The sequence below is a fragment of the Trachinotus anak genome, unplaced genomic scaffold (assembly GCF_046630095.1).
Source record: "Trachinotus anak isolate AG129_WGS33_773 ecotype Australia unplaced genomic scaffold, CSIRO_AGI_Tana_v1 ptg000010l, whole genome shotgun sequence".
Taxonomy (NCBI): Eukaryota; Metazoa; Chordata; class Actinopteri; order Carangiformes; family Carangidae; genus Trachinotus; species Trachinotus anak.
In genome coordinates, this window is record NW_027273861.1 from 3672167 (window position 1) to 3696497 (window position 24331).

The 24331-nt window shown below is 43.3% G+C and overlaps 3 protein-coding genes and 1 long non-coding RNA gene across 4 annotated transcripts; 3 read left to right on the plus strand and 1 right to left on the minus strand.

Moving 5' to 3' along the window:
- Window positions 1-96: 96 nt before the first annotated feature.
- Window positions 97-7715, plus strand: LOC139626573 (uncharacterized). Its single transcript, XM_071486958.1, has 2 exons — window positions 97-2253; window positions 4038-7715. The coding sequence occupies exons 1-2, from the start codon at window positions 1940-1942 to the stop codon at window positions 4273-4275; spliced, it is 552 nt and encodes a 183-aa protein (XP_071343059.1). The 5' UTR covers window positions 97-1939; the 3' UTR covers window positions 4276-7715.
- Window positions 7716-8762: 1047 nt separating this feature from the next.
- LOC139626577 (uncharacterized) lies at window positions 8763-13441 on the plus strand. Its single transcript, XM_071486962.1, has 3 exons — window positions 8763-9269; window positions 9447-9779; window positions 12630-13441. Exons 2-3 carry the CDS (start codon window positions 9514-9516, stop codon window positions 12787-12789), a joined length of 426 nt encoding a protein of 141 aa, XP_071343063.1. The 5' UTR covers window positions 8763-9269; window positions 9447-9513; the 3' UTR covers window positions 12790-13441.
- A 2003-nt stretch (window positions 13442-15444) lies between these two features.
- Window positions 15445-20619, minus strand: LOC139626578 (uncharacterized). The gene is made up of 3 exons (XR_011692342.1): window positions 20486-20619; window positions 18420-18597; window positions 15445-15994 (listed from the first exon to the last, which is right to left on the minus strand). It is a non-coding gene; the product is annotated as an uncharacterized lncRNA (long non-coding RNA).
- pcsk9 (proprotein convertase subtilisin/kexin type 9) lies at window positions 17569-23185 on the plus strand. Its single transcript, XM_071486938.1, has 12 exons — window positions 17569-17893; window positions 18393-18584; window positions 19346-19478; window positions 19561-19694; window positions 19798-19939; window positions 20218-20414; window positions 20507-20690; window positions 20835-21005; window positions 21084-21232; window positions 21328-21493; window positions 22400-22566; window positions 22654-23185. The coding sequence occupies exons 1-12, from the start codon at window positions 17720-17722 to the stop codon at window positions 22846-22848; spliced, it is 2004 nt and encodes a 667-aa protein (XP_071343039.1). The 5' UTR covers window positions 17569-17719; the 3' UTR covers window positions 22849-23185.
- The last annotated feature ends 1146 nt before the right edge of the window (window positions 23186-24331 follow it).

The following is a 24331-nucleotide window of genomic DNA, read 5'->3' on the forward strand; positions in this document are numbered from 1 at the left end:
GCTGATTGGTCAGAATAACTAAGGAGGCGGGTTGAGGCGCCGAAGCTTCACGCTGATTGGGTAAGCGTGTAACTGTAGGGAATCCCAGAGCAGTAGCCTTTCCGATGTTTAACCAATGAAAAAGAAGAGAGGCTGTCACACCATGTGCCCTGTGCTCATGGTTCTGTTACAACACCATCCCTGTCAGCCACTGAGAAAGAGGAGAGCAGAGTAGAAAAGAAGTCTAACTCTAAACTTCGGCTCTCACTTTTCTTGAAGACAAGAGGTGTCATACGAAGTGAAACTCAGTCCCACTCAGCACATGAATCCACGCTACTGAGCATCATGCATTACACATAATAGCAGCCTGGCTCTGTGGAGGACAGTCTGTCTGTCCATCACTGTGGTCCAACTGCTGGATGGACCACCTTGATATCTGATACAGACATTCATGGTTCCCAGAGGATGAATCCTACTGACTTTGGAGATCACCGGACTTTTCATTTATTGTCGGTCCAGTACTTCGGTTTGTGACTCAGTACCTGCAAAAAGAATTCCCATCAGCCTCAGGTGTTAGCATGGTAACATACAAAACATACAAAATAGACTGTATATAAAAACAATGGTTTTTGTGAACAGGGTAGGGTGCTGATGTTAGCATTTAGCTCAAAGCACACTGTGTATAAATACAACCTCACAGAGCCACTAACTGTGGACTCTCCCGTGTTTTTTTTTACACCAAGTTTTTATTTATTTGTTTATGTTTTTGTTGTATTTATTTATATATTATTAATTACATAATTTGAATTAACTGTATTAATATTGTGTTTTTGGGTCTAAAAAAGCACACAATTGAAAAAAAATGTAAATCTGAAAAAAGAAAATCTAAAACATCTCCACACATACCAGATCAAATTGATTTAAAAAAAATTACAAAGGACATTACCTCAGTGTTTTCAGTGGACCCTGATTTATAGACTTCATGTCATGTCAAAAGCCCCTGCAGTGTCAGACTTTCAATTCTAAATATCGTTAAATGTTAGTACAACATTAATTAACTCTTTAATAAGGTCTATAGGTCATTGAGCAGCCCATTACATCAACATTAAAGGAACAAATTCCATTAAATAACATTGTAAGGATGCTGTTTCAAGTGACAATTGACAACTGAGCCTCTTACAAGTCACTTAAACGTATCATGGATTTTGTGGTGAGGGTTGTTTCCTAAAATGGCCTTTTAAAACAAAACTGCCAAACATGCAGCTCAATTTTGCTCCCCTTCATGTCCAATATAAGAATTTCTGTTTAAAAAAAATTGCAATGTCCTGATCTGTCTCTCTCTCTCTTTCTCTCTCCCTCTCTCTGACACACACACACACACACACGCGCACATGCACACACGCACACACACACACACGCACACACACACACACACACAAGCACACACAAGCACACACAGGCACACACAGGCACAGGGCTAAAGTGGTACCCTTCAGACACATTAGACAGTGGGAGGGTGGGGCACCAGTAAAGATTTCTTAATGGGCTCTGCCGTCCTCTCGTCCATCTGCCCTGATGATAAACACACAGCTACTCCACATTAGCCTGATGCGCATCAAAGCCTTCACTGTTTTGTTTTTCATCATTTTCCAACAAGCCATCAATTTTAACACTTTTCCAGAGGAGCTGGAGATCTACAGAGTAAGGACTAACACATGGACCATATGATCATCAGTTTTTATCAGTATGGGATATGGAGCTGATGGGAACAAATAAGTAAGTGAGCTTTTCCTTGTCATAAGAGGATTTCTGTAACTGTGGAAAAAATCATTTAGATGCCTGGTGAGTGTCAGGGTGCATGGGGAGCACACTCTGTTGGACTATTGGTGTGTGAGTGACACTATCCAGCTGGTCACAGCCTGTACAGTAACCTCAAAAACAGTTACAGTCCTGGAGGAGGATGCCTTCCCTGCACCACGGAGCTATCTTCATCGGAGCCTTCCTCATAGTGACTGGGGGGTCCACAGCCTTCCTGGCCTCGTACCAGAGCCGCCTGCAGGCTTTCTCCCTCTGCTGTGTGGTGCTGGGGGTGGTCATGCTCATCCTGGGGCTCTTCTGGGCAATAAACAGCAAAAGTGCCGCAAACTACAACCACCGGGAGTTCGACCCAGAGTGCCCACATTATCCATATGACTACCCCAACTTCGGCAGCCATGCGCTCTTCACACCCCCGGGGAGCCGCTTCCCAGAGTCCCAGTCAGTGTTCCTGCCCAGGTGGGTGAAGGAAAAATGCCAGTCATTTAAGATATTCATATTACTGCTTTGAACATTTCCAGCTGTATTTGTGAGAAATTTTATCCTGAAGTCATAAAATAAGACTCCTAATATTGATGTTACTGAATTACATATATTTTTATAATAAAAAAGACACATTTGTTAATCCAAGGAATATATTTTAGACTCTAAAACAGCAGTCTAAATCATTGCAGCTGTCTGCTCTCCCTTGTTATCCAATTCATTCTTCCTGTTGTTGCTCAATATTTGATCACGTCAAGGGTTCATATATCAGTTTTCCGGGTCCTTCTGGGATAGAGCTGTACATGCACACAGATAACTGCACCAGGATGTTGCACACAGACCACAGCAGCTACACATTTTCTGGGAATAATATTTCAATATTAATATTATTAATCAATATTTTACTTTACTTCTTATTCATTTACATAAGCATATGTATGATTCTTTAAACTTAAGCCCTGGACATTGTACAGGCGAGATGAACTATTATCTAAATGTATTCACAACATAATAGAAAATTAAAGGAGTAGTTCAATATTTTAGGGCATTATAGGAAATACATTTATATGCTTTCTTTCCATAAATTAGATGAGAACATTGACAGCACTCTGTACTAAATATGAGGCTACAGCAAGGAGTTGATTAGTTTAGCTTCGCTTAGCTTAGCTTAGCTTAAAGACTGGAAACACAGCTAGCCTGGCTCCGTCTGCAGCTAACAAAAGTCACCTTAAAGCATACAAATTAGCATATGTCATTCCTACGGTGGCCCTGAGAGCTCATTGCACTGCAACTAAAGATAACACATGAAAATAGACAACGCTCAAGCAAACTGTGATCAGTTTGACAACCCACAAGCTGCAAATACTCATAACATAAGCAAACACATAGCAGTAGACCACAGTACTTAGAAGTAGCACAGACGACAACGGTTCACAGGGGACACATAAAAGTGATGAACCTGGCTAGCTGTTGTCTGTGCTACTTGCAGCGTGTTTCTGTTTTTGCTTGTGTTGTGTGTGTTTGCAGCATGTTTCTGTATTTGGTTGTGTTGTAAAATTGATGAAGATGTTTTCTGAATTTGCTTGTGTTTTGTATATTTGCATGTATTTTCTTAAGTTCTGGGGCGTGAGCTCTCAGGGCCACCGTACCTTCCTTTAACTTGTAAAGAAAGCCAAAGACTAAAAACAAGAACAAAAAAAAGAATAGAAATATATAACATTTAGTAAGAGTAAAGTAGGCCCATTTCATTACTGTTGGACAGAGCCAAGCTAGCATGCTAGGCTAAGCTAACTGGCTACTGGCTGTAGCTTCATATTTACTGCACAGGCATGAAAATGGTAATCAGTCCTTGCATTTAACTCTCAAGAAGAAAGTGTATTTCCCAACTATTCCTTTCATAGAGTTAGGATTTGGAAGCAAGTGCTGAAAGACACAGCAGCTTTTATTTCAACCAAACCGGCTTATTAGCTGTTATATTTGTGCTAGTTAGTGAAATAAACTAATAAAATCTTTAGAGAGAAACCACATGGCTCCTGCAGACCACAGCTATAATCTGAAAACTGTTATCATACCACACAGCCAGGATGTCCATTATACTTTTGTGAAACCCAATTACACGTGACAACCCACAGAACACAACTCAATATGCTGTTAAGTGTCTGATCTCTACAGCAGCTGACACCTCGGAACTGTACTGTACATGTTAATTTGTATTTCTACAACCTGATTTTTTTTACTGCCACTGGTTTTGCCGCATACAGGACAATGGAACGTCACAGGCACGGTGCTCGTGGTGAGGAATTCGACTATCCTCCCATGGACTCTGGTGGTTTTAGTCCAACACCTCACCCTCCTCCTTGGCTGGGACCCCCGCCTCCCTATGAGGTTGCCATCAAGACTACGTGCAGCTCTACACACCTGCGGCGTGCTTACTCGGACACACACCTGGCGACAGAGCCCCTGTTTGGACAGTCAAGAGAGATTAGCTTTGAGGTGTGACGATGGACGATCTGGACATCCCACTTCTCCCGCCTCTAAATAGACATGAGACTGAGGCTCACTCAGACTTCAGTCTTTTGACAGCAACAAATTTCATCGAGCACTGGAAGCATGCCTCTTTCTTGGGTCCTCGCATGATTCTGTAATTATAATGCAGGTGTTAGCACATACTCAAATATATGGTGAAACCGAATGCAGCCTTATCAGACCAAAATAAAGCACCTAAACACTTTTTCTTCATGAGGTGTGCAGTCACTACAAGCCACAATTTCACTGTGTCTTGATGAACACCGTACAAGTGTTTTGAAGGGACATGATTATTCTGTCACGCACAAATATTAAGTTCAGATCAAGCTGGTATTCCAGAAAGGAAGTTTAAGAAATAGTTTGTCATTTTGGCAAATTGCAGGGCCAGCCTTATAATTGTGAATGTCTGTGACTGACTGACTGAGTGATAGATTGATCACATTTCCACCATTGGTCAGTTGAATGCCACATGACTGAGTTGGACTTTCCTCATTGGTCATTGCTCTTTCAAAATGAGAAAACAGTTTTTATTAGGGGATGTTTACAGCCTGCTGTGTTGCTGACTTTGAGTATTTGTCACTAAATTTAGAGACTTACAAAAAACACCAAGTGACAAGTCTCGAAAACTTTCTGGACAAACCCTGGCTACCTAGAAGAGAGTCACCAGTAATATGACTCTCTACTCTGTTTTGTGAGTGGCAGAGAGAAAGATATTCTGTCGCTGCAAATTTTTGAGTGATAATTTTACAGTAGCTATAGCTGAAATCACAGCTCAGTCTTTGTCTTTAATTCATGTGTTTGGTGATTTTGTCAGAAAACATTGTGGTTATAAAATCAGGATTTTAGCAGCAGCTTGTTAATGGCTTGGAAGTTAACATGTAGTCTTAATGGGCCATGTTTCAGTCACTATTTCAAACTTGTTCCATTGTCTGACAACAGAAACAGAAAAACATGTAAATGAGAACAGCTTTATTGTGAATTCAGCTGTATTAAAATACTGTATATGTGTGCACAGAGAGGAGAGAAGGAAACAGAGTAAGAGCTGACACTAGGCTGAATGCAAATAGGATGCAATGATGTCATATGTTTACAGCAGTTCCACAATGGTATTCAACCACATCCTGAGTTACATTGACCATACGCAGTACTATACTAGCTTTTGACCTAATCTGGTTTCTTTCTTGCTTAGAGTTAGATGAAAAGATTGATGCATCTGTGCACCAAATATGAAGCTCCAGCCAGGAGACAGTTAGACTAGCTTAGCATAAAGACTGGAAACAAGGGGAAACTGGTAGCCTGGCTCTTACCGAAGGTGACAAAAAAGACGTATCTAAATCTGTACAAAACTTAAAGTATAAAAACAACAAGTCATGTTTTAACGGAGGGTTACGTGCTGGACTATTTATTTTGGCCTGTCGCAGACTTCCAGTCTTAATGCTAAGCTAAGCTAACACGGCAACCATATCAAGCACAGGTCACGTCCAGTGACACTAAAGAGGATTCAACTAAACAGCAATTTAGATATTAAACACAAAAGAACAAAAATAATGTTGGATGAATAGTCTGAACGCTAAATATAAAAGCTAATAAATGTGTAGTTAAGTGCTTTGCAAAGATTCTACTCTGTACTGATACAAACCTGAGCTTTATACTGAATTGGTGGTTTCAACTGAAGCTTGAAAAACAGGTAGGGATAAAATCATGTTAACCTGCTACATGTAGGTTAGTTTAAGGCATGAGTTGCCATGGTAACAAGAGCACACAGGAATTCCAGGATTTCCTTAAATTTCAGAAGAACAGATTTGGGTGACTGGATAATCCTCCTCTCCAGGATTCCCCTGTTTATGGCAGAGGACAGTTCTCTTTTTTTTTCCTGAAAATGCTAGAGGAAAACCAAAAACGTCATTTTGAAAAAATGTTTTCCCCATCAGGATTAACATGCTCCACCACAGGACGGACGTGATAATTCATTTTGGGAAACTGGCACCCAGACCTGTAGAGGTCTTTTAGTTTGTGTGGCACACATGTACTCATCAGCTCGTTGAAAGCAGGGGAACGATGACTCATCTGACCATATGTGTTTCCACTGCTCACTAGACCACTGAATACTACAACTTGACCTATTGTAACCACAGAATCTCTCTGTTTTAATGGATCACATCAGTATTTTTTCCTTTTTTCGACATTTTTAATGGTTTTCTTTCCTTCCATATGCCCGTTAATATCCATACATGTTGATGCAATGTGCAAATCAACCTGCAGAGCCCCCACACAATTGCTATATTGCATATTTAGCCTTCAAGGCGTCTAAAATAAGATGCTGCACTACACTGAACTGATAACCACAAATACACTGTTGTGATCTTTGACAGCACAAGGACACTGACTTCCACTGCTGTGATGGAGCTGTGTGCACAAACACAGAAGAGCTAATAGGAACCTTGATCACCAACAATCCACCCTGTTCCTTTTATATACATCTAAATATGCATGCTCCTATGACTGATATGCTTTATTCTTGGCGGAATTGGCAAAGAAAACTCAAGGTAAAATCTTGTGACATGTTCAAATTACTTGTCAATCCCTGTGAGTGTGTGTGTGTGTTGAACTTTATTTAATAAAACAGTGATGAAGGACACAATATCAGACACTTTGTTGTCTCATTAACCAGCAAGGATTGTTGGAAGTTGCAAAAGATTAGTAAGTTTTCATCATGAAACATCTGCCGGTATGTGATTTGAGGCTTAAATCCAATACTACAGTGCAACAGAGTAATAACAAAAATTTTAAGAGTAAAATGGGCTGAATTTTGGGAAATGTAGATAAAATGATGCATAAATCATTGTGAATGTTTCCATCTGAGAAGATGGTGCAGCCATTGAAAGACCGTGTCTTGGGTTTCAACATGAGATCACCACGAGGTCTGTTTAGTAGCTTGCACCTGAAGTCTGCAGCAGTTATCACAGCATGCATGAAGCATGACATCTGCCTAGTTATGTGGAACTGTTTTCCCTTTTTTCTATTTTCCATTGCTGATGAAGATCATGTGATATGACTGAAAGCTCCAGAACAGATGGAAAATGGACCTTGTTTTCTCAACGTTCTGTTTCCAGCTTTGAGACCACACTTTGAACCTCACAGTATATATCATCAAAAAGTGTGGAAAGATTTTGTCCCTAAATTCAAACAATCATACTCCTCTTATTTACTTAACTCAAACTCTGCCACTTATAGCCTAAATATTTTAATTTTCACACATTATAATGTTTGATGACATGTTTCTGATTAATCAAATGAAAGCAGAAGTGAGCATATTGCTGTGCTTTGGGGTGCGAACACAGAAAATGTGCAAGCCACCACCTCCCATATGCAAATGTTATATATGTACATATATTGAATTTCCATATATGAAATATATGTACACATAAAAGAAAAAAAATATAAATAAAAATTATATATGGAAGCTATTAGAAATATGAACATATATTGACACATATGTCTAGCCCATACAAATATGTATATTTGCTCATATAATAGACATATGTGAAACCACATTCCCAGAATGGAAAGATAGACATGTTTAATATTAATGAGAAAAACATACATTGTTATATCATTAACATAAAGTTGCAGCATGTAAAACTGTAAAAACTCATTTTATAGATATTTTTTATATACAAATTTTACTATGGGTAAACTTATATCTTCATATGTCCAGAGGATGTATATTTGTGATAATAATATATCCCCTTATAGGTGGCATATGCATACATAAACATCACTCTTGACATAGGAACATATACATGTGATAGGCCTATATTACATTTCTGTATGGGCTGCAGTTCCACAGAGAATGAGAAACCATGAAGATGGAGCCTTATAAAATTTAAATTATTATTTTTCTTTAAAAAAAAAAAAAAAACAGAGTTACATAAAAAGGGTCATATTTACTATATGATAATGCAACTGCTATGATTGCTCTACGATTTCGTCAGATTTTCCCTGATGTTTTTATGCCCATTGTTCCCCTGGGGCAACCAAACCAAATCATCCAGGTGACGGTGGTGGGGGTGATCAATTCTTGATTGATACGTTTAATCGCTTATCAGAAAAGGGAGGGGTTAGTAGCAGAAATTTAAGGGGCCATACAAGGGGTTAATTTAAGAAGTAAAGAAAAACTGAGGGCAACAAGTTAAAATCAGATTAAATCCACATCGGAAATCGAGAGATCATGAGCTGCCTAATGAAAGGTCATGATAACAGATTAATGAGGACCACCGGCAGTTACTGAAGCAGCTTTCCATAATCAATAAAGTAATACTAAGTCATTTCCTCTTATAGCCCCCCCTCCAAATGCAGGCCAGTGATGAACCCCCGCTCCACCCCCACCAGAGCTCCTCCTTAGGCAAACGGTACTTTTTTTCAGAGCTTATCGGTTAATGGATAAGCGGGACAATGATTCTCTTCTTGCCCAAACAGAGGCAAAGTGACAGTGTCCAGGCCGTGCGCCCGCCCTGCCCTCCATTCCTCGTCACTGAAAAGCCTTCCTCATAAAAAGCACTTCCTCACACCGCACAGATCCACTGCCGCCGCTACTCCTGCTGCTGTGGCCAGATGAAAACCAAACAGTGCCCGGCCCACATCCGACATCGGTTCCTCTATTGCTGATTTTCGGTGCCGTTGTCGCTCCAAAGACCGGATATGCGTCCCCCGCAGGGAGAGAGAGCAGAGCGGCGGCGCGGCAGATCATGAGAGGCGCGGCGGGGGCGCAGGGTACACGGACCGAAGCGGAGACTGTGTTTCCCGGAGTTTTTCAGGGCTCGGGGGGGGCGGGGTGGGGTGGGGTGGGGGGGAGGAAACCATACGGGCATCATGAGGAGAGCTGAAGTTGATGAAAAGGAGAAGAGAGATGGTTAAGCTTTCAGCCCACGCATCTACGTAGCAGCTCCTCAGCTCCTTCCTATCAGGTAGAGAGAGGATCCATGTTTATGGCATGTTTGCGTGTTCTTTCCCCCTGAAGCCACTTTTCCTTTTGCTTCTGTCCTCTTTCTACACCTATCACCCACTTCCACACACCCACTTCCACACACACACACACCGCTCCCAGTGGAAGTCTTGGATGCTGTATCTGTGTATCTCTGCAGACTGGCTGCTGCTGAGGTGGAGGTGCCGCTGTAGCTCCAAGAGGTGAATTCTTACAAGGCTCCTGAGATGCCGCCCCCCAAGGGGATGCTGCTCTGGCTGGGCCTTCTGCTGGTGACTGCTGGGGTGGTTATTGTCCTGTGCCTGGGAGTGCCCCATCAGTCTGCCCCACTGGTTGTAGTCGGGCTGTTCCTGGGCCTCGGGGGCATGGGACTGCTGGTCATTGGACTCTGCATGGCCATGAAGAATCTCCAGGTGGCAGTGCCCGGACACTTCCTGCTGCACCCCCGCACAGGAACACGCTTCAGCCCACAGCAGGCCCTGGCCATACAAAGGTACTAAGGCACAGAGAAACACGTGACCTGCATAACATAAAAAAAGTTCTAAGACAGTGCTTTAGACACACCTTTCCGCAGTTTATTCTTTTATTATTATAATTTTTTTTTACCAAAAAGAGGGATAGCATGGAGCAGTGGTTCCCAACCAAGGGTCGTGGCCCCTAAATGGCATCACAGGATAAATCAGAGGAAGAAAGAATGGGATAAAAGACACTCTTCTTAACTTTTTAACTTTAGTGTAATCTTATGAAATACTGGATAACTGTTTGCAGATAGACATGTGCAACATGTGAGAACATCATTTCAAGGGCTTACAAGTCAACTACAGTCATGCTAGTCGCTCTGTGAGGCTGTACTTAGACAATGAGGTGCTTTGAGCTAAATGCTAATGTTAGCATTCGAACGTGCTAACAGTAATAATGCTAAAATACTGATGGTTAGCAGGTGTGTTTACCAAGTTCAGCAACTTAGTTTAGTGTATCAGAGGGGCAACCAAATGGTTAGGGCGCGTTCCTCATGAGCCAGACGCTCTTAGCAGGCGAGGCACCGGCGTGACTAACCCTGACCGGCCCGACTCTTTCTCGCGTGTCATTCCCTTCTCTCTGCCCCTTTCCTGTCGCTCTCTACTGTCCTATGTAATAAAGGCAACAAAAAAAGTTTTGTGTGTTAGCATGCTAAAATTTGCTAATTAGCACTAAATAAAAAGTGCAATTGACGTTAATGGGAATCTGACAAGGTTTACAGGTATTTGGTGATAAACCAAAGTTGTAAAAATTGAAATTTTGATCTGATGATAGAGCTAGAAATAAATTTAAGATATTGCAATTTATCCTGAGGGGGGCATGAAAAAGGTTGGAAACCTCTGGCACAGAGGACAACAGACTTAGAAAATCCCCTTTTTATTGTTAACAAACCAACCCTGCCTCCTTTTAAACATTAAAAACCAATAACTTTAAGGCTTCCCTTGTGTTGTTCAAGTTAAATAAACATGAATATGGACAAATGCCAGAGCACGTCATCCAGGGAGATGAGCCGACCAATGCTGTTTTTGTTGAACAGATCTCCTGGACACATCGTCATTTATTAGTTCTAGTGCAAAGTTTGGCAAAGAGCATGAAGTGGTTAAGCAAGATGAAAACACTGTGACACTAAGAATGAGAAAGCAACAGTTTTTTTTGATTATGGACTGATTATAGAAGTAGGTCATGGAGAAAACAGCAGACACACATGCATGTGGCTGACAGACTCCCCCTGGCATTGTCTGAGGCAATCTGTGATAGCCTGTGAATTTAAACAAGACGTGCTCTGCTCATTGTCCAGCCCTGTGGTAGAGAGGAGCCAGGAGCACTGTTTCCATCATCAAGGATTTTTCTACCTCCACACACTGAACTGACGAAGAACAATCAGTATGTCTAAACCTGACCTCGCAACCACACTCAATCTTTTAAATCTGAGACTCAGACAGTTTGCAAACAGTTGAAAGATTTGTTTAAATGGACTTTGTTGATTAAAATGATGATATAAAATCAACAACAGGAGAGTAAAGTTTGCAAACTAGAGAATGCATTTTCTGAGGGAAATGTTGAGCGTGAAGGAGTAGTTGAAGGAGTGAGGACTTTTGGAAGAGTAGGGGTTTTGACATAAAGGACGGATGGCAGAAATGAGAAAGCACCAAAGTGAGATGCCTGATAATCTTAATTTCCATTTTGCTTTAAATGTTGGTATTTCTGTATGTGGATTTAAAACTTGTACAGCTATGTTTCATAGACACTTTTCACCATTTTGCTACTGCTATTTTTCATAAATGTAGCTAGGTAGTTAGCCGGGAATGAAGATGACATTCCCATCCTTAACCCTGACTGCTTAGTGTTTCTCAAGCCGACTGAAGCAGTCCGCTTCTGAAAAAATCTTAGAACAAATCTTAGATGTAGACAACAAAAGACAGGTCTGGAACCAGCCTATGAGCCCATATTTTTCAGTTGTGTAACCACCGAAAGGAGCTGAGGTGTAAGATAAACTGTATTTACTGAAAGAAGTTAACTGTGAGCTGAAGTGTGAGTGCTGAAAGGAGTTGAGACATATTTACTGAAATCAGTTCAGGTGTAAGATACAGTACGATCACTGAGAGGAGCTGCCTATTACTTGAGACCTAAGTACTGAAGGGAGTTGAAGTGTAACTTTAAGTGTAATCACTGAGAGGAAGTGACTATATATTGAAGTGTATACACTGGAAGGAGTTGAGGTAAAGATAAAGTGTAATCACTAAAAAGTTTTGAAGTGTAAATGTTATCACTGAAGGTGTTGAAGTTTAAGTGTAATAACTAATGGTGTTGAAATGTTCTCTCCAACATGAGCATCTTGGGCAAAGCCCTTTCTTGGTTTGAATCCTATCTTACTGGGTGTTCCGTCACTGTGTCATGGCAAGGGAAAATGTCCTTAGCCTGTCCCCTCCCAACTGGATTGGTTCTGGGACCCCTCCTCTTTGCTATATACACCACCTCCTTGGGTCCAATTATCCACTCACATGGCTTCTCATACCAACTAGTACTAAAAGGTGTTGAAGTGTAAGTGTAATCACTAAAAGTTGTTGCAGTGTAAGTGTAATCACTAAAAGGTGTTGAAGTGTAATAGATGAAAGTTGTTGAAGTGTAATCACTGAAAGGTGCTGAAGTGTAAGTGTAATCACTGAAAGGAGTGGACGTGTACGTGTAATCACTGGAAGGTGTTGCAGTATAAGTGTAATCGCTGAAAGGTGTTGACTGTCAGTTGAAGTGTGAGCACAAAGTGCACTGAACTGCACTAAACTCTTAGTAACTTCTCACTGCTTCTCTTGCTTTCTCTCTTCAGGAGGTTGGACCGAATTCGTCGGGAGATGTCAGAAGACTCTGTCAGCCGAAGACCGGAGCCTGAACCCTCTCTTCCATCCACCCCACCACCCTGGACTATGGAGCCGCCTCCATCCTATGACACAGTGATGAAAAGCCAGGAGCACAACGAGCAGCTTTAACCTCTCTCGGACATCATTAGTTTGTGTCAGTGCCTTTTGTCTTCGGTTCTCAGCGAGAATCTTTAATGAATAGTCGGTGCTATTGGTGAACTTGCTGCAATGGACCTCCTGTGTGCCTTAAGACAGCCGCCCTGTTCCCAAACACAAGCCACAAGGAGCAGGAGGAGACTGCAGCTGGTTAAAGACTTACAGACTGAGCCCCAGTGTGGCCTCCTTGTCCGCTACATGTGTGTGTTGTGACTGATTTTGAAAGGAATCGAAATGATCACTGCAACGGCTTCACCCTCTACACTTATGGCCTTTCTTGAGACCAGCATTATGTAACAAACTTAGGAGAATCATGTCATCAGATTGGCTCTGAGCCTCCTGAAGACACTTAGGATATTTTATTGGCCTGCTTGAATTTATGTGACCTACTACTGTGGCTGCACAGCACGATGAGAACTTACTCTAGGCTCCTCTTTGTATCTGCACACTTTCCTGTCATAACTTTGCACAGTATTCATTGACAGCTTATTCCATTGGAAAGTGCCTTAATCAGCGACAGCAGAATGTCGATAGCCGAGTGTTATTCATCTTCCAGCTTTGTATCCAGTGTTTGCTGAATGTTAGTTCGGTGTTGTGATGTTCCTATAAACTTGAGTTAATAACACTTGAGTGTGTGGAGTTGCTCTCAGAAATAATACATTGTTCATTTAAGAGAGGGAAAGCACAGAAAGGCGGGGAAGAAAATGCCTACTAGTTTAAAATCATGTCCAAACCAACATAAACACTCACTCAACTCAGTGTTGTTCAGAAGCTGAGTTGTGAGTCTCCTTTTTTGCACGCAGCTCGAGGCAAGGTGACCTATCAGGAACACACACACACACACACACCTGCAATTTTATACCTGACCTAACCAGGCTGTCTGCAGGCTGTAATAAGCAGCAGAGTGGAACCCTGACTGCATTTTCCCCACCCTCACCTTCAAGCCCAGTGACACAACACCACCAAATATTTCCTTGCTGTACAACAGATGCCTCAGTCTCAAGTTTTAAACAAATAAGACCAGCAGTGGCTGCAGCCATGGTAGAGGGCAAACCGTATCGGTACGGGCTGATAGTGGCGGGGCTGTGTGTTGCAGCGGTCGGCCTTTTCATCATGATTCAGGAGCGACCGCACATCTACGTCACAATGTGCGTTCTGGGTGTCAGCATGGTGTGCGTCGGGACTGTGTGGAGCCTGTGCCAGTGTTACCCCAAGGTAGATGCAGTGTGTGTGTGCGTTAGAGAGAAAGACGGGAAGTAATTAGTACAATTGCTGTCATGGAAGAATGTATTTGTCAATGGAGAGTGTGTTTTTGATTAGGTCACGTTGGCTGCTCAGATTCCGGAGAGAAGTCGAGAGGATCTAGTGTGTACTTCAGCTGATGCAAAAGACCAACGGTACTGTCACAGACACACACATTCACAAACCCACACGCTGTCCTAATGGCCCACAGACAAATGGGAGTTCGTAAGGGCCTTAATTTTCCTTTGTGGTCTGTCTGTGGTGTATCTCAGCAGCGGGGAGGGGGGGTCTGTACTAATACACTGTAAATACTAATTTTATTATCTTTACAGGAACATTAATGGTGATGTAATGGCAGCAGAGGAGGGAGGGAAAGGGAGAATAGAACAACAAGGATAGTGGCCTGAAGGTTGTAGCTGAAAAGGGCAAGGGCAAGCTGCCACCCCCCCCATCTTAATAAGGGGCCATTAACGTTCCTTTGATTAAAGCACTTGAGCCTCAGTTAGTTTAGTGGGCAGCGGTTGAAACAGGAAGTTGGACCACGCAGCAGCTCGTGCATGTGAGTGTTAGTAATTACATGAATGTTCAGCAGACAGATAAGGATGTGCATGCTCAGCAAAACCCTGCCTCAGATTTAAAAAAAAAAATTAAGAAAATGAGGACAAAATGCTGGAACTACACTTCTATTTGTCTCCCCCCTTGCTCCAATTCTTTTGATTTAATTTTAGGCACCCTGAGGCTCTGCCAGGTTTCTGTGGCCAAAAGTCGAGAAGCTGCAGCAGATTTCTCCCCGTGGCCCTGAAGAGCCAGTGTCACAGCTGTCCCACACTGCACCTGGTCTGAGGCTCTCCAGGGCACCACGCTGCACTCAGGACAGCGATGGGGGTTCACTGATCCGTTTTTATGACCCCTTACTGAATGACATCACTCACACTTCTGCTGTGCTAGAGTTTGTACAAATAATGAAAGTGGCCGAGTCTAAATCAACAGTTTTGTACCAGTTTTGTGTCACTGTGAAGATTCCCCTGAGGAATTTTTAAAGCCTAAAAATACTTCTCTGTGAATAATAACTTGTCTTGTAAGGCATTCCAGCCAAAAAGGTTTAATGAACTACTTAAATCATTAAAAGTTCAGTACAAAAGTACAGTTTTCACTCAATGAAAAAATCTGAATCTATAATTTTGCAAAGGTCTTTGTCTTGTCTCATTTCAAAAGTTTAACAGTTTGACACAAGATGCCTCCTTCTCAGTGTGTGTGGAGGTTTCAGGTTCCCACGTCACACTGCCGCATACTGGACCGTGATTGGCTCCATTTTTTTGTGAAGCAGACAATGAAAGTGACAAAACAACAAAACCAACATCACATCACGTAACATAACATGAGGGCATACACTACTATATATATATATATATATATATATATGATTTATTAAGGGAGAGAGGAAGAGGGAGAGAAAAGAAGAAAAAATAATCGGTGTTAGGTTTTTATTTATTTTTTATTATTATTATTTTTCTAGCATTTTAGCAACAGGTACCCGGGGTAGGGAGAGTGGGGGTGTGGGGACCATACATTGGTGGGAGAATCGCGCAGTGCTGGAGGGGTTATCGTACAGAGGTACAGGGCTGCTCCTTACAGTGGTCATGCTCCAGACCCTGGGGAGGAGGCTGACCTCCAGGTGACAGGATCCTGTCTCCTGACCTGGATTACTCCCACAACCTCAAGGAGGGAGCTAGTCCTTTGTGGGGGGTTTTCTGTACTGTTTTTTTCCCCCATCCTCAGAAGGCACACATTCCCAACCTGGGCTGGGCATCAGTGTATGTAAATGTGTTAAACTCAGATTTAAGATGAACTCAGACAAACTTTTCTTCTTCAGCAGGTGAATGTGAAAACAACTCTTCTCTTACATATTGTTGCACGGTATCTCCAGAAGATGGCACTATTTATTATATATGAGAGAGAGAGAGAGAGAGAGAGAGAGAGAGAGAGAGAGAGAGAGAGAGAGAGAGAAGGGGGGGGGCATTGAGTGACCACATCCATCTCTTTTACCACACACACACACACACACACACACACACACACATACACACACACACACACACACACACACTCACATGTATTTATTACTTGTGGGGAGCCTGGTCTGACCTTCACATTAAGACACGTGTATTTTTGTGGCCATAATGTGAATAAAGTGAGACTCCAGCACAAGTCAGGTGACTTATAAAAGAAAAGAAGAGTCAGTAGTGCTGCACATGCATCAGATCTCCTGAAATATCCCGACGTTAAGTCTCTGGTATGGGCCAGGCTCCTACAATTCCCAGAATGCAACTCTGCAGCATCTTTCATCACACCCTACCTATGTCCTTCAAACTGAATGCCTCCAGTAACTCAGGATTTCTGTCACACATTTAGAGTCTCACATCCATCGTGAGCAAACAGGCAACATGAGGTGGTGCACAGACGTGCACAGGCAGCTCATTCACTCTAACCTGATAATACGCCTCTATAATATATTCTATATATTCTTCTGTGCTTGACATTGCTTTACTCAGGTCTCTGTCAGATCAGACAGCAGTTATATGACTTCAACTGCTCAGAAATGCAGAAAAGGGAAACGTCCGTCATCCCTCTCTGCAGTAAAAAGCCTGAACACCTTCAGGTGTGTGAGGTCAGATATTTGGGATCAAGTTTGATTTAGTTGAACTGGTGAAATGTATGATCTGCTAACTCCAGTGCAGTGTGTGTGTGTGTGTGTGTGTGTGTGTCTATAATGGTGCTGCTGCCTCACCCTCTGTGCTGTCCTTGCTCTCTCTCCAATGTTGCACACATGGTGTCATCAAACCCAAGTCAAGATAACCCTGATGACGTCATCAGGGTTATTTTCTCAGACTTGTCAAAGCTGGTCCAGAGTCAGAGGGAAACCATATAACTGTGGTCTCAGGCTGAGCAGGTTCCTCATGATGAGTAAACTGATCGAGTGCCCCTTTAAGTGTCTCCACAGCTCCGTGTTTTATCCACAGACTGTGTATAAAAAGGTTTTATCCCAACTCCAACTGAATGATCCACGCAACTAGTGAGTTAAACTGACAGAAAGAGGAACACCAACAGGTTTTCCTCTGTTCCCCTGTGCGCGCCTCAGCGCCGAGAGTCCTTAAATCAAGAGATTCAATTCAAAATGAAAGCGCGCTAATAAAACCAAACCAAGCGGGGGAGCAGCCCGCGGGCCGCCTCCGCACACGGCGCAGGAAGAACACGCATGTGTAACTCTCACCGCTCTCATTAAAACGGCATCAGCAAATCCACTTCAGCTGACACTCACATGCAATAATTACAGGGTGGTTTGGGGGGGGGGGGGGGGCATGAAACATGACTCCTCCACAGTGAGAGGTGTTTTTAACGGAGGACAATCATTCGACACAAAAGCGGTGGCGTGAGCCCCGGAGACGTCACCAGTCCCCGCCTCGAATTATAAGAATCAATTGTTCGATTTTTTCCCCCCAAAATCAGAATAGATGGTCTGAGGATCATCTGGCTGCCAGACGCACGGCGGTCTGACACACCAACACATCTGGACAGCTCAGCCTGAAATTAAAACTCTCATTAGTGGCACTTATTAGTTGTGCTGATAATTCCACTGGAAACGGTCCCGGAGGTGTGAAGAATGCGTCGCACCTCAGCCTGGATTGGCTGGGCGCTGTGTTTGTGCGCATCTTTGTCCGTGGGGGCGCAGGACTACCCCGAGGACGACGAGATGACCCTGGGTCTGATCCGTGAGGACGGGACTCAGCCTGAATCCGGAGCCGAGCCCGCTGCTCAGCTCCTCAGGTGCAACAAGGTAAGAGCAGGCGCTGAGGCGCATCTTCTCCGGAGCGCGCACAGCCTGTGACCGCCTGCTCCCGTCTGAGTTTGAGCAGCAGATAAGTTTGAAGTCTTCATCTCTTTATTTTACAGATTTCACTCTTTACTAATGAAACATCTTTATCTTATATAATCAATTAAGTCTGACACTATGAATATATGAGAATATGAGAAGACGTTGAGTTGAATAATCCATGTTATAATCTTTGCTGATTGGTTGACGCAGAAAAAGAAACTGATATTGAAGAGGAAACACATTAACCTCCACTTAAATATGTCCAAATTTAAATGGATTTATTCTTTATTAGTAGGACAATGCTGATCTAGCCATTACGCGCAGAAAATAAATAATGTATTCTTGACATAACAAAGTATTAAATGATAGTTTTACGTCTCTAATGTTTTGAAAGCCTCATTTCTCCCGTACATGCGCAGGGACAGAGCAGCTGTACTCTGTTCTCTCTGCTGTGCTACAGGCAGCATGGCGCATGCCCGGGCAGTACCTGGTCATACTGCGTCAGGGGACGCACCAGTCTCACGTCCAGAGGACCATCAGGAGGCTGAGGGTCAGAGCGGCCAGGAGAGGCTACCTGCTGGAGATCCTGCAGACCTACTCTGGAGCCCTGCACGGCTTCCTGGTCAAGATGAGCAGTGACATCCTTCACCTGGTAACTGCTCCACCTACACAGTAACAAGCAAACACGAGGTGGCGAATTTAAAGAATAAAGTGGTTTATCTTAACCAACCATAGCAGCGTGAGCAAAAATGGATCTATTTGGTTGTGCCCTGGCTGGCTGTATAAGTTTAGAATTTTTTGACACACAGTGGATGTACTGAGACTTTGACACTGATTGTGGCAAAAGAAGAAAAAAAAAGTGCATTACAATAATCAAGTCTAGAGGAGATAAAAGCATGGATGACCTTCTGTAGATCAGCAAAGATTTATCCTTCACTTGAATTGAACAAAACGGCACTACTGAGAATCAAATGACAGCTCATCGTCAAAAGCAAAAAGAAAAAAATGACCTTGTGATTTAACATTTTGGATAGGGTACCTACTGAACTGTAGAGATTTTAATGTTGTTAAAACACCTAAGAGACATAATGTATCAGCAGCTATAAAGAGACACACAATTGCATATCATCCACATAGTAACCAAAGTCTATATTATATGGGTCCCAGACCAACATCATAAATTTGGGGATATGTCTTTGGATGATTCGCCCCAGAGATGTGTCCCCAGGATCGATCCCTGGGGAATCCCACAAAAAAGGGTCCAGAAGAAATAATGGTCCACAATAAGTAAAAAAGCCAAAATAGCAAACATGAGCAAGCCAAAGGGGTTCTTCATTTCACAATCAGCCTCCTGTGCAGGCTTTTCTGTCTTTGCTTCAGACCTACAATAAGATCTGATTGTGTTGCTGCCAGGCGGTGAAGCTCCCTCATGTCCACTACATCGAGGAGGACTCGTCCATCTTTGCTCAGAGCGCCCCCTGGAACCTTCAGAGGTTACTGCAGCCTCACGGTGGAACCTCTGAAAATGGAACATACCAAGCTCCCAGTGAGTGCGTCTTCGTGTCTTGCCTCTTACACACACCTGAAGCAATTATAACTCAAATAAACACATGGTGTGTCCTCTGCAGATGATGGAGGGATGGCGGAGGTGTATCTGATGGATGGCAGCGTTCAGAGTTCTCACAGAGAGGTTGAAGGGCGAGTGCTCATCACAGACTTCAACAGCATCCCAGAGGAGGATGGAGTCAGGGTTCATAGACAGGTTCCACACACACAGACACACACACACACACATATATCAAGGAAACACTTGCACTTCGTGCACTTGTGTTTCACTGTTGTGTTCAACCCTCTCTCCTCTATAGGCCAGTCAGTGTGACAGTCACGGCACACACATTGCTGGGGTTGTGAGTGGGTCGGACTCTGGTGTTGCTTGTGGTGCTGGTCTTAACCTGGTCCGTGTGCTCAACTGTCAGGGGAAGGGGACGGTATCAGGAGCTCTGGCAGGTAGGAGTCCCTCTGTGCTACGGACAGGATATAATGTGTCATGATCAGTGCCACTCTTCGTTGGTTGTGCACGTCTGAGATACATGCCTGCAGAGGGCCTGCAGCTCTTTGCATTCATGCTTTAAACCGATTCACAGGAGTCACTTCACATGGAAAACAGGTGTGGAAGTGGAGCTGCAGGTGCATCCAATCATTATGTGTCATTATGCTTCTGTAGAGACAAGGTTTCTGTTTGTCTGGAGTGTCTTCACTGATCATCCCTCTCCTGTCCCGCTCAGGGATGGAGTACATCCGAGCAACGTTACTGGCCCGTCCGGTGGATGCAGTGGTCGTTCTGCTGCCTTTCATCGGTGGCTTCAGTCGGTCATTAAACGCAGCCTGCCGGGACATGGTGGCCAACGGAGCTGTGGTCATCGCTGCTGCGGGGAATTACAGAGACGATGCCTGCCTCTACTCGCCTGCTTCAGAGCCTGAGGTTACATAACACTTTAAAGACCCCAGTGGTGCCGTTTACACAGTCGCCAACCTACACACGACAACCTTTACCTCAACTCTTTGTGTGCGCAGGTCATCACAGTAGGAGCAGTTAATGCAGCGGACCAGCTGATGTCACAGGGAGCAGGTGGCACTAACTTCGGCCGCTGCGTTGATTTGTTTGCACCTGGAGACGACATTGTTAGTGCCAGCAGTGACTGCAGCACCTGTTTTACCACCAGAAGTGGGACCTCCCAAGCTGCTGCCCATGCTGCAGGTATGCACGCACGTACGCACGCACGCACGCACGCACGCACGCACGCACGCACACCTAAAGTGCAGACAAATCACAGGTAACTAAGAACAAAGCAATCCATGTGTGTAGCTGGAGTGTTTTATATTTGGGCGTGTACATGTGCAGGCGTAGCTGCAGTGATCCTGTCGTCCAATCAGAACATGACACCGGTGCACGTCCTGCAGGTGATGCTTCATTACTCTGTCAGCAACACAATCAACTTCCTCTCTCTGCCTGACACACATCGTCTCACCACTCCAAACCTGGTAGCAGCCATGCCTCCTGCCAACAGCACAAGTCAGTGACTCACGAAAGGACACACAAAAATACACAAAAATACACAGATGTGTACTTATTTTAGCATAATGTGTCCAGATGGGGAACTTCTGTGTCGCTCCGTGTGGTCAGAGAGGTCAGGGGTTGCTCACACCGACAGGGCCATCAGCCGCTGTCGTCAGGGGGAGGAGATGACGGGCTGCAGCAGCTATGCCCCTGATGGTGTCCATGTGGGAGAAACAGTCACTGTGAGTTCAAGTAGATCTGTTTTGATCTCTACAATAACTGAACTGAAAGTCTTCAAAACACTAAAGATTGATGAACCTCTGTCTCTGTGTTTAAGATGAACAACGAGCAGATGGAGTGCGTTGCCTATAACGGTCCGGGGGGCAAAGGTGTGTACGCTGTGGCCCGTTGTTGTGTCATCAGTGGCCTGCAGTGCCAGGCCCATGCAAGTCCTGAGCCCGGGCAAGATGCTGAGTGTGTCGGCCCACAGCACCACCTGACCGGTAAGTCACATCTGCTGGAGTCTGAGTGATGTAAGCACATCTGTTTGAGTGTTGTTGCTGTTTAAAGGAATAGTGCAACATAGTAGGAAATATGCTTATTCACTTTCTTGCTGAGAGTTAGAAAAGAAGATCAATACCACTCTCATATCTCCATGCTAAATATGGAACTAGAGCAAAAACATTGTTAGCTTAGCCTATCTTAGCACAAAGAATGTAAACAGGGGGAAATAACTAGCCTGCCTCTGTCCAAAGGAGAAGAAAAATCTGCCTACTAGTAGCTTCAAAGTTTACTAATTAAAACATTATATTACATTTGTTCAATTAAAACTTATATAAGGAGTCTGCTACATAACCCACCATAAAACCACAACCTGTTGTTACACTTTGTTTTTGTGTAGATTAAACAAACCAGATATAAGATGTTAATTAGTGAGAATTAGAGCTGCTGGCATACAAATTCAGTTTCCTTTGAAAAGACCCCGCTGGCTGTTTCCAGTCTTTATGCTAAGCTAAGCTAATTGTCTCCTGCCTTCAGTTTCACATTTAGCAGGAGAGTGATATCACCTTCTCATCTAGGTCCTGACAAGAAAGCGAACAAGGATATTTCCCAAAAGTAAAGTAACTCAGGTACTGTTGAGTATATAAACTGCTCTTTAAACCAAGTACAAGCTCCTGATGTGGCTGCATTTAGAACATCATGGCCAATTATGCCAGTTACCATGGCAATTACCCTTAGAGGAAAATGCACTCCCTGCCATTATAAATACCAGCTACGTGTATGTGTGTGGTTTAAAGAGCAGGGTTTTCAAACGATGTTACATTATGTTCATCATTTAGTGACCTCATGTGTGGAGGAAGTTGTTTCTTGTTTAAACTCATGTAAAAACTCAGCTGCTTCCTGTCCAGGGTGTACATCCTGGTCCAAAGCTGATGTCTCGTCCAACTCCCGTCCACATCTGGGTGATAGGAAGCGCTGTGTGGTTAAAGACGGCGTAACGTCACATGCTGTGTGCTGCCACGCTCCATCTCTGGAGTGCCACCTGTTGGAGAACACATCAGCTGATAAAGACCAGGTGAGTCTCTCAGCACCAGAGAAATGACTCTGATGATTCTGACTCAGACTCAGCCTTTTTTCCCTCATTGCTGCTGCTCTCTCACAGGTCGAGGTGTCCTGTCCCACTGGCTGGACTCTCACAGACTGTAGTGCCCTTTCTCAGGGCTCTGCTCTCTTGGGGCCTGTTGCTAAGGGCAACAGTTGCCATGTCCACAGTGCCACAGGAGCTAATGGGGCAGAAGGCATCGCTGTCTGCTGTCGTGCCAGACCACCAGCGCAGGCCACCACAGCTCCTCAATGATCCGGTCTCCTGCACCTTGGGATCAGCTTTGATATCTCTCTAATACAGTGTTGGTGTCTTTGTTTGTCATCAGCTTTGACGTCCTGTAGACACCTGAACGCACCTTGATATTCATGTGTGACTGAAAACCCTGTGAAGCTCCTGGTGTGATGCAGTTGTAGGATTAGGTCAAAAGAAGCTCCAGGACACAAATTGTGTTAATGTCTCAGACTGACAAATGTTGCCTCATCTAGTACAACTTGTTAGCTATTTGAAAACCATGCACCGTTTGTTAAATGTAACCAAATATTTTTGTATGTTTATAGGGACCAAATATAATAAAATGAGCTTTCATGAACATATGTTTTTTTTTAAAATAATGGGCCAGTTGTATTTATCTGATACACACTAATAAGCTATGTAGATAATTTTAACTGATATATGAAATCTTAAATTATGGGACAGTTCTATAGATTGTGTATATGACCTAATGAGTTAATAGTTAAAGGTCCCATATTTTACTCTTCTCCTGTGTTTTATCTGAAATGTTGATCTCCATCAAAAGATATATTTGTGGTTTTAAGAACCAAAAACCATCTCAGTGTAGTTTTACATCTCCTCTCTCAGGCTTCTCTCTGGACAGGTCAGTCAGCCAATCAGAAGAGAGGATCTGAGCCTCTCTTCTGATTGGCTAACTGTTTTCTGAGTGGTCCAATAAAAATATAGCAGATTTCAGGTAAACACTCAGAGAAACCAAATCCTCCAAGGTTGAATGGTGGGTCCAAGTGGGTGGGGCTGAGAGCAGTGACTGCTTTGTTGTGACATCACAAAGTTCCAGAAGTCCTGACGGCTGGTTTTAAGGCTCAGTTTCTGAATACAGGCTGTGTGCATTTCTCTGTAGACTGAGGCTCTGATACTTTCACAGTATTAATATAGAACCTATACCCGATTTATAATCAAAACACATGGACGCCTACCTTTAGACTGTATGAGACCTTTGAAGTTAAGTGGCTGACTTAACAATGAAACTTCCACTTCCTGCTTCATCAAAGCACATTTATCTGTCCTGAGAACTGAACTGCATTAATGTGACAATGACTTTTAGAAGTCAACCAATCTAAGCAGAACAAATGGACTAAAATAAAATAAAACCCGCCTGGCTTCAATTCTGGCTGTTACTGATTCACGCAGATGGATGACTACATTGTGTAGATATCCATCTGACACTGCCAGCTGTGGGTCCCTGATGAGTGGAATCAAGTTTGATTGCAACAGGAAACCTGATATCATTGAGGCTCCATTGATATAACAGGCTCATTACATCAGGTGGAGCTCGCTGTGTCTCCTCTCAGTTCACTTCCTTGTCTGCAGGATGATATGTGGTAAGGTACTGAGGGGAAATCTTGGGGCAGTCAACATATAAAAGGTACAAATGAAGATGAACGTGCACCGTTTATATTTAAGGCAGTATGAAGAAAAAGCAGTGAATAATGTGACAGTCTGT